The sequence below is a fragment of the Thunnus maccoyii genome, chromosome 7 (assembly GCF_910596095.1).
Source record: "Thunnus maccoyii chromosome 7, fThuMac1.1, whole genome shotgun sequence".
Taxonomy (NCBI): Eukaryota; Metazoa; Chordata; class Actinopteri; order Scombriformes; family Scombridae; genus Thunnus; species Thunnus maccoyii.
In genome coordinates this window covers 4902547-4918966 of record NC_056539.1, presented here as the reverse complement: position 1 = coordinate 4918966, position 16420 = coordinate 4902547, and the positions used below count along the sequence as shown (strand labels likewise).

The window sequence follows — 16420 nt, the reverse complement described above, 5'->3', positions numbered from 1 at the left end:
TTCAGTCTGGACTTAGATGGTCGACCGACAGACTGACAACGCCATTCTAAAAAGAAAGCAGCATAAACCAGCTGTAAATGCCCATAAAGAGCAGTACTTGATACAAATAAAACGACTCTTATTTAATTCATTATAATTAATTAGAATTGCTTATTTCATTGATATTTCATTACTCATTACTATGTTAATGTCATCACTGCAGGCCCTTGTTACAGTTTCATTAACCACTGATTCATCTTGCATCCTTCTATGAAAAAAGTAATTCACAGAGTACTCGAGCACTAAATTACTGGTACTGATGCCTGTTGGAGTATGCAGATGTGTCGCCTCATTGCCCCTTATGACTGTTTGACAGAATGAAATCTAAATATGTAAAACCTTAGACATAGACACATACTGCCTGCAGGGAGCAGGACTCGTGCAGTGAAGTGGAGCAGATTGGTCTAGCCACCTATCAGACTGGAGGATGGAAAGATGAATCAGATACTCCTCTGAACACAGAGATAAATGTGCTTTTACAGTCATTCACAAATATTTTGATGTCATTTTCACCCCTTTGAGTACTGGCAATTAAGGAATATTAAGATTTTGATGTTGTAGGTAGGCTAATATAGTCATGACCTTTTTTCTTTACCTTCTTATAATTCACTGGTAAGTCATATACTGTTAAAGGACAGATTCTTCAGGTTTTCTTGCCATAATCATTCCTACTGTTCATGATGACCATTAGAAGATCCCTTCATAATGCACTTGTAATGTAATTAATGAAGGACAAAATCCACAAGCCTGTGCAAAAATGTATTTAAAAGGTTATCTGAAGCTAATATGAAGCTTCAGTCGTCCAAATGAATCAAAGCAAGTAGATATCTTTCAACATTACAGTCTTTTTAGTGCCAAAGTTCCTCTTTTTGTTACTATTCTTTCACTGCAGCTCAACAGGGAAACACTGTCCGATGGAACACAAAGAGGGAATTTGGTGCTAAAAAGACTGTAAATGTGGCAGATATCCACTTGATATGATTAACTCAGACTGCTGAAGCCTCATATAAGCTTCACATCAACTTGTAAATGCATTTTTGTACAATTTTTGTACATTTTTGTACGGTTTATAGACACACTGTAGATTTTGCCCTCCATCACTTACATTGAAAGCACATTTGAGGGAGGTTTACTTTCCTTAAGTCTTATCATGAAAAAATATGCATGCATTTGTTCTATTCTTGTTATCCGTATTATTATTTCTTTTTTCTGGTAATTTACACACACATGCATACACACGATGAACACATTATTTTTTTCTTTCTATTGCAATTTTTTTTAGCCAATGTTAAAATAATAACACTTTTTTTAAAAGTACAAATCTTAAATCTGCAAATGCATTAATTTTTCCGAATTGTTAATTAGTATATAGACTGTGTATCTATAGATATATTATGAACGAGCCTATAGGCCATACAGTACATTCAATTCCCTTTTGCCCTTCCGTAACAGTGATCTGAATGTATTATTCACATCATTATGTTAATGTCAGTATTCATACAGTGCTTTAGGGATATGATAATGATAAAGCCTATTGAATTTGGATTTGAATGAGAGAGAGAGAGAGAGAGAGAGAGAGAGAGAGAGAGAGATGGGTGGGGGTGCAGCTCCTGGTTCACACAGTTGTGTGACGGTGCTGGGAAGTTGCAGTGGGAGATGGACGGAATGAGAGCAGGCTTCATGTGCGCCGCACCGCACCCGGCTGCCCCTGTGAGGACAGTCTGTTTCTGACATGAGCTCGGACTGCGAAAGTTATTACAGCAAAGAAAACGTGCTCGTGGAGGGCTTCACGTGTCCCAGAGCGGACAGTGACACCACGGCACTTTTCTGCTGCGGGTTCAGTGACTTGAAGTACTGTTGTGATGACCCCAACAGCTTTTTCCCATACGAATATGGATACATGTGGTGGTTAAGGTAAGGAGAGAGAAACACAGTCAAATTACAGTATTGTCTAGATTTTTTTTCCCCACCTGTGTATCTGCTGCGTGAGATGTGTAGTTGAGGGAAAATGTACCTGCGTCCGGCGTGGATTATCACGCAGCATCTTCTTTTATGACACATGATAGCTGAGTATCATCAGGCGTGAATTCCCCTGCAGCAAACAGCAATTCTGCACAAAACAACTGATCAAGACTTTTATAGCAATGGGATCTTTTAAAGGTAAAAAAAAAAAAAAAAAAAAAAAAACATACAGGTGTGGATTGGAAAGCACATAAGTGACTGTGTATACCAGTGCTTTGTGTTCAGAAGCCAACATGTTGATGACATTTTGCAGCTTGTCTCGGTTTGGCTCTTATTAGGCTAATTAGCTGTCATCAGTGAGAGACTGAAGACTTGTTAGGAAGACTTTTGATTTAGCATTTAACACCGGTGGACTTATCTTCAATCAATAAGAGGGGAACTCTGAATTTTAATGTTAACTTGACTTTCATTATGTTTTACAGCGAAACTGTAAAATATGATGCAGGTTATAAGGAGGACTTGGATCTGGGAGATTTTCCAGTGATAGAAGAGCTTATACTATTTGCTGTGATCCAGATTAGTTTGTGTTTAGTGTTGCTGTGTGTGTCTGTAGATGTTCCTCCAGTTATTCTCACTGATACATTTAGTTTGTACCTGTCATGTATTACAATCAGATCTGCAACAATTACAACAATCTACAACAATCATTTAGTCAATTAAAAATGAATCAGAAACTATTTTGACAATCAATTAATTGTTTAGGTCCTTTTATAAGCAAAAATGCACAAAGTTTGGTGTCAGGTTTTCAGATGTGAGTATTTGCTGCTTTTCCTTGCCTTTAATTACAGAATATTGAATATATTTGGGCTTTGGACTGTTGTTGAGACAAAATAAGACATTTGATGATGTCAGTGTGCCATCCATGAAATTGTGATGGACATCTTTCACAGTTTTGATGCTTCAGACTAAAACGATTAATCGATTAATCTGAAATATAATTGGAAGATTAATCGATTATGAAAATAATTGTTATTCGCAGGCCTATAATTACTGCATAAAAGGCACAAACTGGGGCTATACTATGGTATGAATATGTCCAGGTACAAGCAACCAGAGCACATTTCCTTATATTTTGTAAATGAATGTTTTTTCTCAAAATGCTCTCAATCCTCATTTTTGTTGCTTTAACTTGATTGGATTTCTATCAAAATTTGGGTGTTTTGACTGCTTTGGTTATAAGCTAAGGACAAAAAACGAGAACAGAGAACTCACTTACCTCTATTTGCATCTCTTGTTCAGAAAGTTGTGCTTCTATTCATCCAGGATATGCAAAATCTGTCCCTGAGATTTTTACTGCCACCTTAGTACAGTCAAGGTGGACTGAATTTAATTTGTGGTGCTCATGTTAAAAACGTGTTTCTCCCACTGGGTCCCTGTTACTCCACAGATATAATAATCCATAGACCTCATATAGTCACTAGTTTTCTTTGGGAAATTAGTTCCAATGAACTGTTCATATTGAGTGGATGTGTGGATTATGTGGATCTAATTTTTCAATGCTGTGACCACAAACAAGATTCCAGTCGCCTCCATTGCACTAGGTTTGGAGAGATTTTGTGGATATCTCAAAACTAAATAAAAGTAAAACCCAAACTATCTGCATGACTAGATGCCCCTAAAGGTAAGTGAGGTAATATGTTTTTGTACTTTGGTGAAGTGACCATTGAAGTCATAATAGAGAAAGTGCATTTTATGTACAAAATCACATTATAATGCACAGTATTGTAGTGAAAATCAGAGTGTACAATGTGTGGATCCTGAATATTTTATCATTTAATTAGTAATGTTGTTATTGAATGTAAGTGTGTGTAGCTTTTCTATATAAAAAAGTTGATCCTGGTTTATAATGGGCTTTTAATCTGTTTGTAATGTATTATAATGTAACTGACATGATGTGTTAAAAATCATCTCTGTAGGAGGTTTGGTCCAGTGAGATTAGCCGGGTCTGTGCAGCATATATCTGACCATTCTGCATCATTATGTGTCATTATGTGTAACAATAATTCCACTGAAACACTGCTGTGGAGTGCTTCGCTACTCTCAAGGTACAGAGTAGGCGTTTATATCATAAGGCATGAATACATAACACATCACTCCCGCACTCCATTGTTCATAGCTGAAGCACATTGGCACTTTGCTCAAAAGATAGTAAATATTTTTAGAGAATCAGAGACTCTGAAATTAAATCAGCTTCATATCTCTTTTTGTTTGAACTTGCAGAGGTATTCATAGATGCTCTAGCTGTCTATTTTTATATTCCAACTGAGAGTAAATAGACTGATCATTCATACCAAATATGCATGTAAAGATTTCATTCAGCATTTTCAGGATTAGAGCTTCCAAAAAGTACAAGAGCTGAACACATACATAACATTGGACCATACAAATAGGAAATATTATTTTAAGTATATATTCATCCTGTCTCATGCAAAGGATGGTAGACGAGCAGACCATCTCACACACTGAGAATTATACAGTACATTCAAAGAAAAAGTTGGCTGCAGAGTCCCATATAGGAAGTAACATTCCAAACAAGAATAGTGGGCAACATATGATGAGAGGGATCATGACTCAATGTGGACTGCATTACCAGCACAACTGAGAACTACAGAGGAAGAAGAATAAAGGTTTGTTCACACAGAAAGCAAAGTGAATTCTCACCTGGCGTCATTCGTATGAATGTGACTGCTCCAACGTGTAGACCATGTTGGTTTGCCCTAATCAGCCAATGTTTTCTGGCTGTAAGCTAGCTAGCAACGCGGTGACCCTGTGTGTGGTAGTGTAGCCAGACACATAATTCAGTGGCACAAGGATAACTTAAATCTATAAGCTCTCAATTCTGTCCAGTTACTGTAAAAATAAAATAAAAATCACATATAAAATAATGCTATACAGATTTATTATATGCAGATGTTTTATAGCAGTTACACTAAGACTGATTTGTGTGCTCACAGATGCACAAAAGAGAAAATTCTCAGTAAAATTTTACTTAAACATCTAAGAAAATTCGTAGCCTGCAACCTGCAGCATAATTACTTCGTAGTTACGGTGTAATTTTTTGTACTAACAGTACCAATACATATATGTAGGTACAGGGGAACAAGATGTGACGTTATGGAATAAGGGGGTAACAATTCAGGAACTTCCAAAGAACTTTTTCTCTAGTTATCATTTATCTACCAGGTACCTACTCTATTATTACAGGGTATGTATGACCTCCTGAGCAACATATGGACATTTGGGAGAAATTTAGAGAGAACTCATACTGTAGTTATTATTTAACCATTGGGTACCTACTCTATTATTACAGGGTACAGTATAACCATAAAATAGAGCAAAATTCTGGATGTTTCAGGGAAGATGGAATGATGACTTCTGCAGCACGTAATAAATCTGATGTGATTTTATTTCAAAATGACCTTATTACCAACAAACAGGCAAACTGTAAAGTATAAATCAAATAAGTGACAAAGATTTGGCTAGAAAATTTCAATTTTGTAATAGAAAATAGATTTGTATAATACAACCCAGTGTAGTGGGCAACATTTGGTCTAATCAAAGTGCTAACTATGGCCTAACCTCACAGGGGTCAAAAACCATACCAACCAAAACCAACCCTGCACACCACATTCCCCGAGTCACCTGATCCTGTCCAGTGTACCACAGCTAACACTCACACCACCCTTTTCACACATCCTGAGTCGCCCTTGCGAGCACAGACCTTGACAAGGAGCCCGTCATGTCCAAGAGAAAAAACCTTATGAATGGCCAAGGCATAGACCAAGATGCTACAATGCATATGTCCTTGACATTTGCCCCACTGAATAAGGCCGTTGACGCTGCTGCACCACATGTGGAGTGCGCTTCAACCACGGTGGGGGGGGGTCCTTACCGGCCTGCCTATAGGCTTGGGAAATGCATTCACGAAGCCAACTAGCTAGGTGCTTCTCGGATAGGGCTTTACAGGCCGCTCCCTCTCCATCGCACCAGAACAGCTGTTCAGTGCACTGAAAGGGTCCCTGTGTTCAACATAACACGCCAATGTGCGTACTCGGCACAATAGATGCAGGGTGTCTAGTGGTGTATTAGCCACAGCGATGCCCAACACTACCAGGTTGCCAGTTGCCGCGACCAGCTGCGCACCCAACCAGAAAATTTTCTCAAAATATTCCAGCAAATATTCTGCAGCAACTCCACCTGTGGAGAAGTAAGATCAGTGAGAAGATTCCCCGTTGCTGAAGTCAGAAGGATGTGAGTGGCAGTGAGATGCTGCCGGATATACTGCGTGGGACACATGTAGTCAGTAGGCGCATCCTGATTGGCTGGCTATGTACATGCAAATTTCAGAGGGCGAACGTTACCCATAGAGTCCAGTAAGAGCAGAGCATGTGTGAGATAGAACAGCAGCTATGTTATCTTATGTACAGCAGCTTCTAAATCAAATGACGGCCAGCCAGTGGCTACTGATATACTGTAAAAACTTTGATTGTAAACTATTGAAACTTACAATAGACATCTTATAGTTACTCTATAGTATAGTTACATACTCAAAGCACGGCTGTGCCCAAATATTGCCTCATAGAGCTGCCAGCATTTTGTTGTGTTTTATGAATATTGGTCATGACAACACTTTATTCACCACCTCTGTTGTAGATTTTTGAGAAACACAGACATAGGAAGCTACAGATTTGTTTTCCAGGGGAATATAAAGACTTACTGACTCAAAGATGTGTTTGATATGATTTCCGCTAAATTCAAGTTCTTTGGCAAGCTATAGAAGGCTCGTGATCTTTGCCCCAACTAAAGTCTCAGTCAGCTTTTTCCAAATTTCTACAACTGAGGTGGTGAGTAAAATGTTATCACAACCAACTGCCATAATGGACATTAAATCAATATTTTCTATTTTAACCTGTACCAGCATTTCAAATAGTTGCAATTGGATACATCGTTATGCATCTACTGTATGTTATTTCCATCTATTGTACAGTATACTGAGAGCATATGGAAGGTGATACTACTACTGTGTCTTTGTTATGTGTCTTACAGTCTTGGAGCTCTCGTGGGTCTCTCTGTGGCAGCGTTGGTTCTCCTTGCGTTTATCATCACTCTCTGTGTCCTCTGCTATCTGTTCATCACCACCAAACCCAGAGGTCTGGACAACGGGCTGCCGCTCCGAGCACCAGGTACTCACTACAGCTCGGTTTCTCTCCAGGGGGCATTCTGCTAACACATCGATAAAATACACTGAATTATTTAGGAGCATGTTATTAATGGCTGAGTGGAATGTTTTGAAAGAAAACTCTATGAAATGGGGCATCACTGTTATGATACCTGAAGGTTCCCTAGTGTTTCCCCTTCCCTGTGTTCCCAGTGCTTCCCTGTGCCTGTTTCAGAAAGCGGGTTTTGTGAAAACTCTGAATTTGTTAACCCTGAGATGAGGAAACTCTAGGTTTTCAGTTTCAGAAAGAGAGTTAACTTAAACTTGGGGTCAGTTACCGCAGTAACTGACTCTCTGAACCTAACCTTCTCGCTGGCAGGTTTTCTTCAACAAACCCTGAGTTTCTCTCTGTCTCCTCCCTCTTAGAGAGCCAGACTCGCTGTTTCATTTCCTCATTCATTCAGTCCATATCAAAGCGCATTCATTAGCGGAGGTTTACTGTCTGTCAGAATCTAAATCCTGGTCGGATATTAGTTTAGTTACTCAGGACTTACTCAGGATGCACATAAAAGTTACCGCTTTTATGTGCATCAATCATTTCTTTGAACAGTTTTTTTTCTCTCACATTCAGATATTACACAGCGTGAATTCATCCTCAGTTCAGAATAAAACCTCTGCATGTCTTTCTGTTATAACGCTGTGACTCTGTACACAAGACAGCTGTTAGTTAGTTGGAGCAGCTCCTGTGCTGAAATCTTTGCATCAGCCTGCTTTTCCATCAACTTCCATTTCCCACTTCCCTGGAAATAAAGCCTTTATTCTTTTATCTCCACTCTAGTCTCTATCTGCGTTTGGGTCCACATTGCAAACCACAACAATCGGTATTCAAATGAAACAAGTAACCAGACTTTGCACGACTGCTCGTACAAACAATGCTCTTTACGTAGTTCATAATTTATCTTTTTTAATATGTTGTGGTTTATTTTGACAATAATTACAAAACTATTGAGTGAGCACTAAAGAAATTCAGGTTACAGTCAACCGGAAAGAAAAGATTTGAAGTGCAGCAACATTTTCATAAGCACAAAACTTGTTTGGAGTGCTTTGGTTTTATGCTTGCTGCATTTGAAAACTGCTCTCATTATTTTCTCCAGAAGTTTAAGTAGATTCTCAGCACTTGACAATAATTCTGCCTTGTACAAGGACACATCTTTATGTCTCTATTCATACTTATGCAGACTATGGATCAAGTTTATGGGGATCTCTGACATTGCATTCATTAAGGGATAAAAACTAAGAAAAAAAACATAGAAACTGAGCGAAGGAAACCCTCAACTCAGATCTAACAAGACAGTCCCCTTTGTGAGTTTAAAATATCTATTGTGCACATTTCTCTCTTTTATTGTTAATGAGCTTTAATCATATTTAGGCTATTCGTGTGTGTTTGCAGAGAAACAATGGAATTATGTGGTCTCTTCTGTTAAGAACATGAATCCCTCCCACACCAGACTGGACAAAAGTCTGACCAACTGGGCTCTTCTTAACTTAATCTTTGTTTTAGCTGTTCAGACTGAATTCATAAGAGTGGAATAGTCCATACTGCAGTTGCTGAATCTTTCTTTCATAATGAGATGGAGAGAAAATATTTAAATTGTCTGTAATTTTTAGTGTAATTAGTCATTTTACAGAATGCTTTCTTTTTTTCATTAATACAAAAAAAATCTAGACACAATTCTTTGTTAAAAAAATTCAAGTTTATTCATTCTATTGCATCAGTTAGATGAGAAGATTGATACCATGTCAGTGGGTTAGATATGATCTACGATTTTGGCAGTACGAGATGAAATGGTGGCATTTTAACAATAGTGTCAGACTTAATTGTTAATTATATAAAGATATGATTTGGCTCAGTTCTAAACAACTACTGTGGGCTGTCCTTGTCCTTCATGGCCTTTCTTGAGGCTATTTGATACAATCCAAACTCTATATATTATATGTATGTACTGTATGTTTCTTATTTCTTTGTCAAGTAAAAGGCTGAGATTTAACCCAGTTCTGCAAGGAAACTGTCATCATGTCTGCTCTCGAGCATCTGCTGTGGGAGCAGAGATAACAAATTCTGGCACTGGGGGACTGTCAAAAGTTTTGTAACTTGGAAAAACTTAACTCAAATAGAAAATATGTTGTTTTAGAGTATGTTACATTTGTGCTGTCTGCTGTTTGCTGTTTGTCTGATGGTATTAAAGAGAATGAAAACTATGAAAGCAGGGCTATAGCCACCAAAGTTTAACATTTCTTAAAGCTGCACTGTACTATGTTAACAATGAATAAAATGACTATGTAATGTGAAATGGGTCACTCAATGTGAGAAACCACAGAGAATTTGCACCTGATACTTCAGTTCCTCTCAGCTTCACAGAGTGTTTCAGTGTCTTTCAGCTCATTGATTTTATTTTACAGCCCACAACTTTACTGTTTTGGTTCAGTCACTTCACTCTCATCAACTCTGAATTGGTTGTTTTCAGCAAAAAAGATCTGATAAACTACTTTACACTACCTGCTCAACACCAAACAGCCATTGAATGTAGTGAATATAGTGGAGCATTTAGCAGTTAAAGAGTGGAGACCAAAACAGCGCTATAGAGAATATCTGACTTTTATTAATCAGGTGGCTAGAGGCAACAGCTAACATGTTAACAGCTTTATAAGGCAATGATATGTCAGTGTTGTGTTTGCAAGTAGTTCTGCTGCCCCCAGGTGGCCAAAAAATAAATTGTTGCTCCTTTAATATTTTATTTTTCTTAAACTTTATATAGTCATTTAACTTTTCAATGATAATTTCTGAAATTTTAATAGTTTAAAATGCCTGTTGTAAACATCCACCACAACTCTATTTCCTGGTTCAACTGTAACCATCATAGACATGCTCACTTTTGGTTTTCCCTCCAAATTAAGTGGTAGCTAATCTCCTAATTTGTCAGCTTGTTTACAACCTGTATGACTGTCTGTCTGACCATGTGTGTTTGTTGCCCGTTGGATATATTTTCAGCAATGTCGCCATGTTCAGAGCAATGACCCATGGTCTGAGCCACGAAACTAAACCCCAAGTTTTGATAAACTGTAATTTTCCTTCAAAAAGCATTACATTTAAAATGCGTTTCTGTCTTCCAGGCTCTACATCCAGTCCACAAGGACCAGGGCCGAGTCAGACCAGCGCCCCTACTGGCCCTCAAGGCCTTCGGAAACACTTCCTGAGAGGCAAGCTGGATTGTGACAACCAGCCACCGGACCCTGACCGCCTTTTCCAGCGCTGTTTCATGGCTACTGTCACATCTATCAATGTCGAGGGTCCTGCATAGACTGCCACACTTTTGGACTTTTTGACATTTTTTTTCTTACATGGTGGCCACTGACCTGTTCACTATACTGTATCCTTCTTCCGTAGAAGACTACAGGGTGGGTTGAATTTAGATTTCCAAATAATCAAACATATTTATCTTTTATTATGTTGAACACAGCTGAGCTTCAGAACTCTGACAAGGAAATCTCAGCATTCAAAAATTCAAATACAAGAATGAAAACAGATGCATATGTGATTACAGTTTCACATTTTTGCATTTATTAGCTTAAGTTTGGGGCATCGTTTGTTGTCATATGTGCTTGTGTAATGTGTTTGTGAGTGATTTTGCACCTGATAATCAACATACAAAACAAAATTCTCTCTATTTTGTCGCTAGCCTCAAAGCATTAATGTGCTGTCTCATCAGTGAAGAAGCTTGAAACAAGGTTTGAAGGAAAACCAACAAAAACAAAAAAGTACTGAGCCATATGAGCGATAATTATGTAGACTCTTTTATTTTAAAGTTTTCAACCTGCAGAAAGCCTTTGGAAAATGATGTATGCTAACTGTAAAATTACAAGAACAGAATACAGATACGTTATAATTGTCTTTAGATGAATGAGATGAGATGAGTTCAAATACATTTATTAGCACTAATTTCCCTTAATATTTCCCTAAAGTCCAGAGGTTGTCACTTGCATTTTAGCTTTCCTGTCTCTGTAAAAATGAAAAATACACATGCAGAATTCATTCATGCTCTTGAAATGAGATCCACTGAGAAATAACCTCAGTATGTTCTCTGAATGACAAGTAACCATTGACATCAAAGACTCAGAAATGTTTTTGCTAAAGCTGACAGACAGAGTGAGCTTGACAGACAAAAGAAATCTCTGGGGTACTAAGATTACCCAAATACTGTTTTTTAATTTTTCTTTGTGCCTGTTCTGGTTTCTTCTCAATTAGTATCCTCTGCTGTTGTGTGGTGAAGGAGAAGATAAAGTGAATAATAAAAGGAGCTGAATAGATCAATATATTCTCAATCAGCATTCTCAATCAAAAAATTCTCTGTATCTCTGTTACAGTAATACACCAGAGATAAAAATGAAATCAGTTTAATTATCATGATGGCTTGATGACATCATCAGGGTTGTTTTCTCAGACTTGACAAAGATTGGCGAGGAGTTTTAAATATATGATTGTATTTCGTATGTGCTCCACCCTCTAATGAGCTTTGGTATTGGTTTACCCCTCGACGCCTTGCCTCGGCACCTGAGAAAGATCTTTGCACTCACCGCCCAATCAGGACATAGCAACTGCACAGCATCCTTCCACTATAAGACCCCACGCTGCTCATCTCCCTTTTTCACAGGAAACGGATCACCTGCGGCTCACTCAATGGATTTGTGATGCAATCCGCAGAAGTTATGAAGCGGTGGATCACCCTCTCCCCAGATGGCCTGAGGCATTGTGTCCTCTGTGGTGCTTTTCAGGGATGTCTCAGTAGAGGACATCTGCTTGGCCGCCACCTGCTCATCCACTTCAACCTTTGTACAGTCATATCTCAGGGATATGACTGCTTGTTTGGTGTCCCATGCAGTGCTTCATGCACTGTCTAGGTGGGCCTCGTCTGGAGCGTACTGAGGTGTTGGTAAGTGTCCAGCTTGTTTGTTGTTTTTTTGCAGTGTGGCGCGAGATCCTCAGGCAGGCGGTTCTCAACTGCTGAACTGCTGCTGTTTTTTGGTTAGCTGGTTTTGGGCCAGCTGGGAATACAGCTCATCCCTAATTGCCTTCGCTTTTTGTAATAACTAATAGCGAAGCCTGTTATAGGGTGGAGCATGTACAAAATAGAAATAGTAGTTACCTGGATGTAACTCCAGTTCTTATACGTGCGGAGCCCTCTAACTACAAGCCCAGCTGGCCCCAGTCATTTGTTGCTGAGTTTCAAAGGGAGATGAGCAGTGTAGATATGAGAGGATGCTGCGCAGTCGCTACCTCTTGATTGAGCAATGAGTGCAAAGATCTTTCCAAGGTGCCAATTGCCTATTGGTAAACTAATAGCAAAGCTTGTAGAGGGCTCCACACGTACTCATAAAACTGAAGTTACATCTAGGTAACTACTATTTGCTCACTGGGCAGAGAGAGCCTACTGAGTAGCATTATGGGAATCGTAGGCTCCAGTGTTTTTGGAACTTGACCTATATTAGTGACTAAAGGTCAGGACATCTCCCCCTCTGCTTTGATTTCCATCTCCAGCATTGCAATGGAGTGGAAATGTGACACAGCTGCATCTGGGGGAGTAAATTGCTAAAATATTTCTTTAAATATGTTCATCTGGAAACACATCGCGATGGTTACATTTGTTTTTCATAGAAATGGAGCTGTAGCTGGTCTCACATGGATGTTCCAGGTTTAACAGCCACTGTGGCTTAACACTTTCCTGTTGGGGTGAAATTTCCCTTTAAAGAGTAAATATATCCTAGATTATAACTTACTTAAATTATAAATAAATAAGTGTGGACAATGACAGTAACAGGAAAACGGCCACCCCTCCCGAAGATTTTTTTTCCAATAATTAAGATGTTCAAAGGTGCTTGAATGAATAGAAAGATACCTGTCATTTCCTAGTGTTAAGTTACTGTTTAGTGTGAACTGCTGTCAGAGACAGCCGTGTTGTCCTGATGGTCTAGTGGTCTAAACTCATTTAAACAAGGTCATCTGTTTGAATCCGGCCTGGCACCAAAGTGTGTGCATCTTGCAGTTCCTGTCTATCTATTGTGATCTCTTGTGGTTTAAAAGTTGTAAAATACATGTATGTCAAATTATGTGCATGTGATATTAAATATCTTGCTGTAATTTGTACTGTAGCCCAAGCACAACATTTTCTATTTCATCCAATTTTTGAACAAATTTCACCAAAATATTTGACAATACACCTGAAAGCAGCAGAATGTAGTGTGATTCAGAATGTTATGACCAACATTTTGACTGTTGTAAGCGTTTTAAGTTTAAATAGACAAAAAATACCCCAGTTTTGCACATGTGATGTCATTGCCTCAAGTTGTGAGAAGGTGTGTGGAAACCATGTTGCCCCAGTGGTGCAGTCAGTAAGTCACCTTCTATGGGGATGCAAAGGTCCAGGGTTTGAATCCCTAGATGGCCTACTTTCCAACAATGTAGTAAAGCATGCATGTGGTATGTTTTCACATGCTTTTTGAGGTTATATTAAGTTGAAGGTTGTGACCCTGTGAAAATTTCTTTTTCTATTTTTCTCTGCTAAAAGTGTATGTGCATCAAACACCATAAGACCTAGAAATACCAAAAATTGGCAGGTGGGTTGCAGTTTCCACCCACTACTCAGGCACATATAATGACACTTATTGACCTTAAGGTGACACTGTAATAATCAAGTTTACATTTTTGCAATCTCGAAAATGACTTGGCCTAGAGTCAAAATCTTTCATCATTTTAATCTCTCAAGTCATCTGCATCTGGTCTTCTGATCTACAAATGTCAAACTTTGTGAGTTTTTGCAATCTGCTTTGACTCTGATCATTACCGCTTGCGACTATATTTATGTTTGGTTTTGAAATACCAAAATAAAATATTTTAAAAAAAGAAGAAACCATCGTTTTTTGTTATGAATTCTCCTGTTGACTGCTCACTTCATTTTATGAATATTCATGTAATGTCTGTCTCTGTTTACGAGCTTGTTAATGACTTGTGTTTCACATCATTCTACTTATAGCGAGATCTTTGGCAGCTTAAGTGCCTCTTACTGATAAATGTGTATTTTCCAAAGTTATTAAAGTTATGACTACACGTGCACGTGTGCTGTCTCTTGCTTTGATGCTCAACTTAACTTTGATCTTGCTGCACCTCGAGCAATGTCTTTAAATCTTATTTTCCCCTTACCTCAGGTAATGCATATTTTATGGGTTCAAGCACCTGTTGGAGCTGCTCAGATTATTTATTCTATGTTGTGTGATGTTTTTAGCCCTTCATATCAGTCAACATCAACATAGTCAACATAGATTTGGACATCATGTTGCTTACTTCATATCTCTTATCATTTATTACTCAATTCATGCAAGTGCTTCACAAAGGAGCCAAATATCTTGAAGACACAAAATAAACTCCTAGATTTTGTTATTGCGCACTGAGATCCCTAAATCTTCTTCTTGATGGTTTGAAACTGAAGTTCACAATTTACTTTCAAAGTGCGTCAAAATTAATGGGCAACTTTCAAGTTGTAGGTGATACATAAGCATATATTTAAAGATGATACCCAGAGTTTCTTATTTATTCATTTTTAAGCAGTGTGAAGCAGCTCAGGCTAATGTGCTTTCATCTGTCTGGAGGCTGAATAGGTTTATCTGTGATGAAAGTTCAACACTGTCAAGAGTGCATAATGCAGTTAAATGACTGACTCTTTATCCCAACATTAAAGGTATACTATGCAGGATTTGTCGGTTGGTGTTGCTGTACACAGCATTCAAAGTCAACGAGCAAGAGAGAGAGAGAGCAGTGGTTGAGTGAGCTAGAGAGTGAATGAAGAGAGGAGGTGGTGCTGGTGAGAACGAAGCCGTGAATCAGAGTAATAAAACTTTTCCCAACTTTTCACAGTGGTTACATTCTAAAGCACAAATAAACACACCCACTCACAGCTCTGCATGTGTGTGTCAGTCAAACAGACACACCGACAGCAGAGGAGCAGCACACAGCAGCACTCTGTACACAGCAGAGGAGGGAGACAGAGAAGCAGGAGAAACACTCAATCAAATAAAAATGAACCAATCATGAAAGTTGCTGTTGCTAAAAACCCTTAAACTAACCATTAATCAAAAGGATTCTTACTGGAACCTTTAGTCTTACAAAGAACACTTAAAGAACCCTTTCTTCAAAAAAGGGTTTTTCAGAAGCAAATGGTTCTGGGTAGAACCTCAGCCCATCAAGAAGAACCCTTTTGGAACCCTTAATTCTAAGAGTGTAATAACAGAACAGACATCAACTTACCGTTTCCACGATGATCAAAGCAAAGAAATGTGTTATATGAGTTTGTCACAAATGTAATTTATGATTTTTTTTATTTCAGCATGTGTCACATATCAAGGCTGAACCCAAATGCAGATTTAGTTAAGTTCCCTTATTGCCCTTCCTCATGAGGGAGTATGCAAATGGTGGCTGCAAGCTCAAGAACTGTACTTTGGCTTGTCTCTGTGTCGAAGCCAAATGGTAATTGAAGGTTTGGAGCGCTTAGAAAGGCTATGGACATAAACCTGCATGACCTCCCTTTAGTAATTCATGCATGTTTTGTCCTACATAATTATTGTGAGGCCTGTAAAGAGACAGTTGATGACAGCAGAGTGATGACAGCCATGCAATTTGACCAGGAGTACACGCCCCCCACACAGAATAACTACTGTCAAACAGACTGCAATGAATGTGAACGAAAAAGAGTGAGAAGAGTGGTTACAAAATTCCTTGACTCTTGACTTGGGTGGTGACATATTAAGTTTTTATTTTTTCTGTTCTGCTGTTTTCTTATCTATATAAACATGTTTATGGAGTTGCATATTTTTGCTTTTTGTTATAAATGTTAATCTTCAGCAAAAACATAACATAAACATGCTGTGATGATACTACAATTGGTACTGGTAATTTTGGGGGGAAAACTTTGTCTCAGTCTAGTCCCAGTCTGTTCATTACTATTTCACAGAGCTCAGTCTAACATATTCTTGCATTTTACCAAAATACAAAAACGTCATGATGAGCAATCAGTTGGGCCTGCTTCACTGGATTGGTTTGCTTTCTCCAAATCATTAAAGGATGCACTTGAGGCAAAGGATCCAAGGTTTTGGCCC

At 38.5% G+C, this 16420-nt stretch overlaps 1 protein-coding gene across 2 annotated transcripts; it reads left to right on the top strand.

Annotated features, from left to right (window-relative positions):
* The first annotated feature begins 1681 nt into the window (after positions 1–1681).
* Positions 1682–14324, top strand: LOC121900615 (protein shisa-like-2A). 2 transcript variants are annotated; one of them, XR_006096994.1, is made up of 4 exons: positions 1682–1953; positions 7108–7244; positions 10391–10675; positions 11929–14324. XR_006096994.1 is itself a non-coding variant. In XM_042417046.1 (3 exons), the coding sequence occupies exons 1-3, from the start codon at positions 1772–1774 to the stop codon at positions 10576–10578; spliced, it is 507 nt and encodes a 168-aa protein (XP_042272980.1). In that variant the 5' UTR covers positions 1682–1771; the 3' UTR covers positions 10579–11168. The 2 variants fall into 2 exon arrangements, 1 of the variants encoding a protein (XP_042272980.1); XM_042417046.1 differs by lacking the exon at positions 11929–14324 and having other exon boundaries at positions 10391–11168.
* The last annotated feature ends 2096 nt before the right edge of the window (positions 14325–16420 follow it).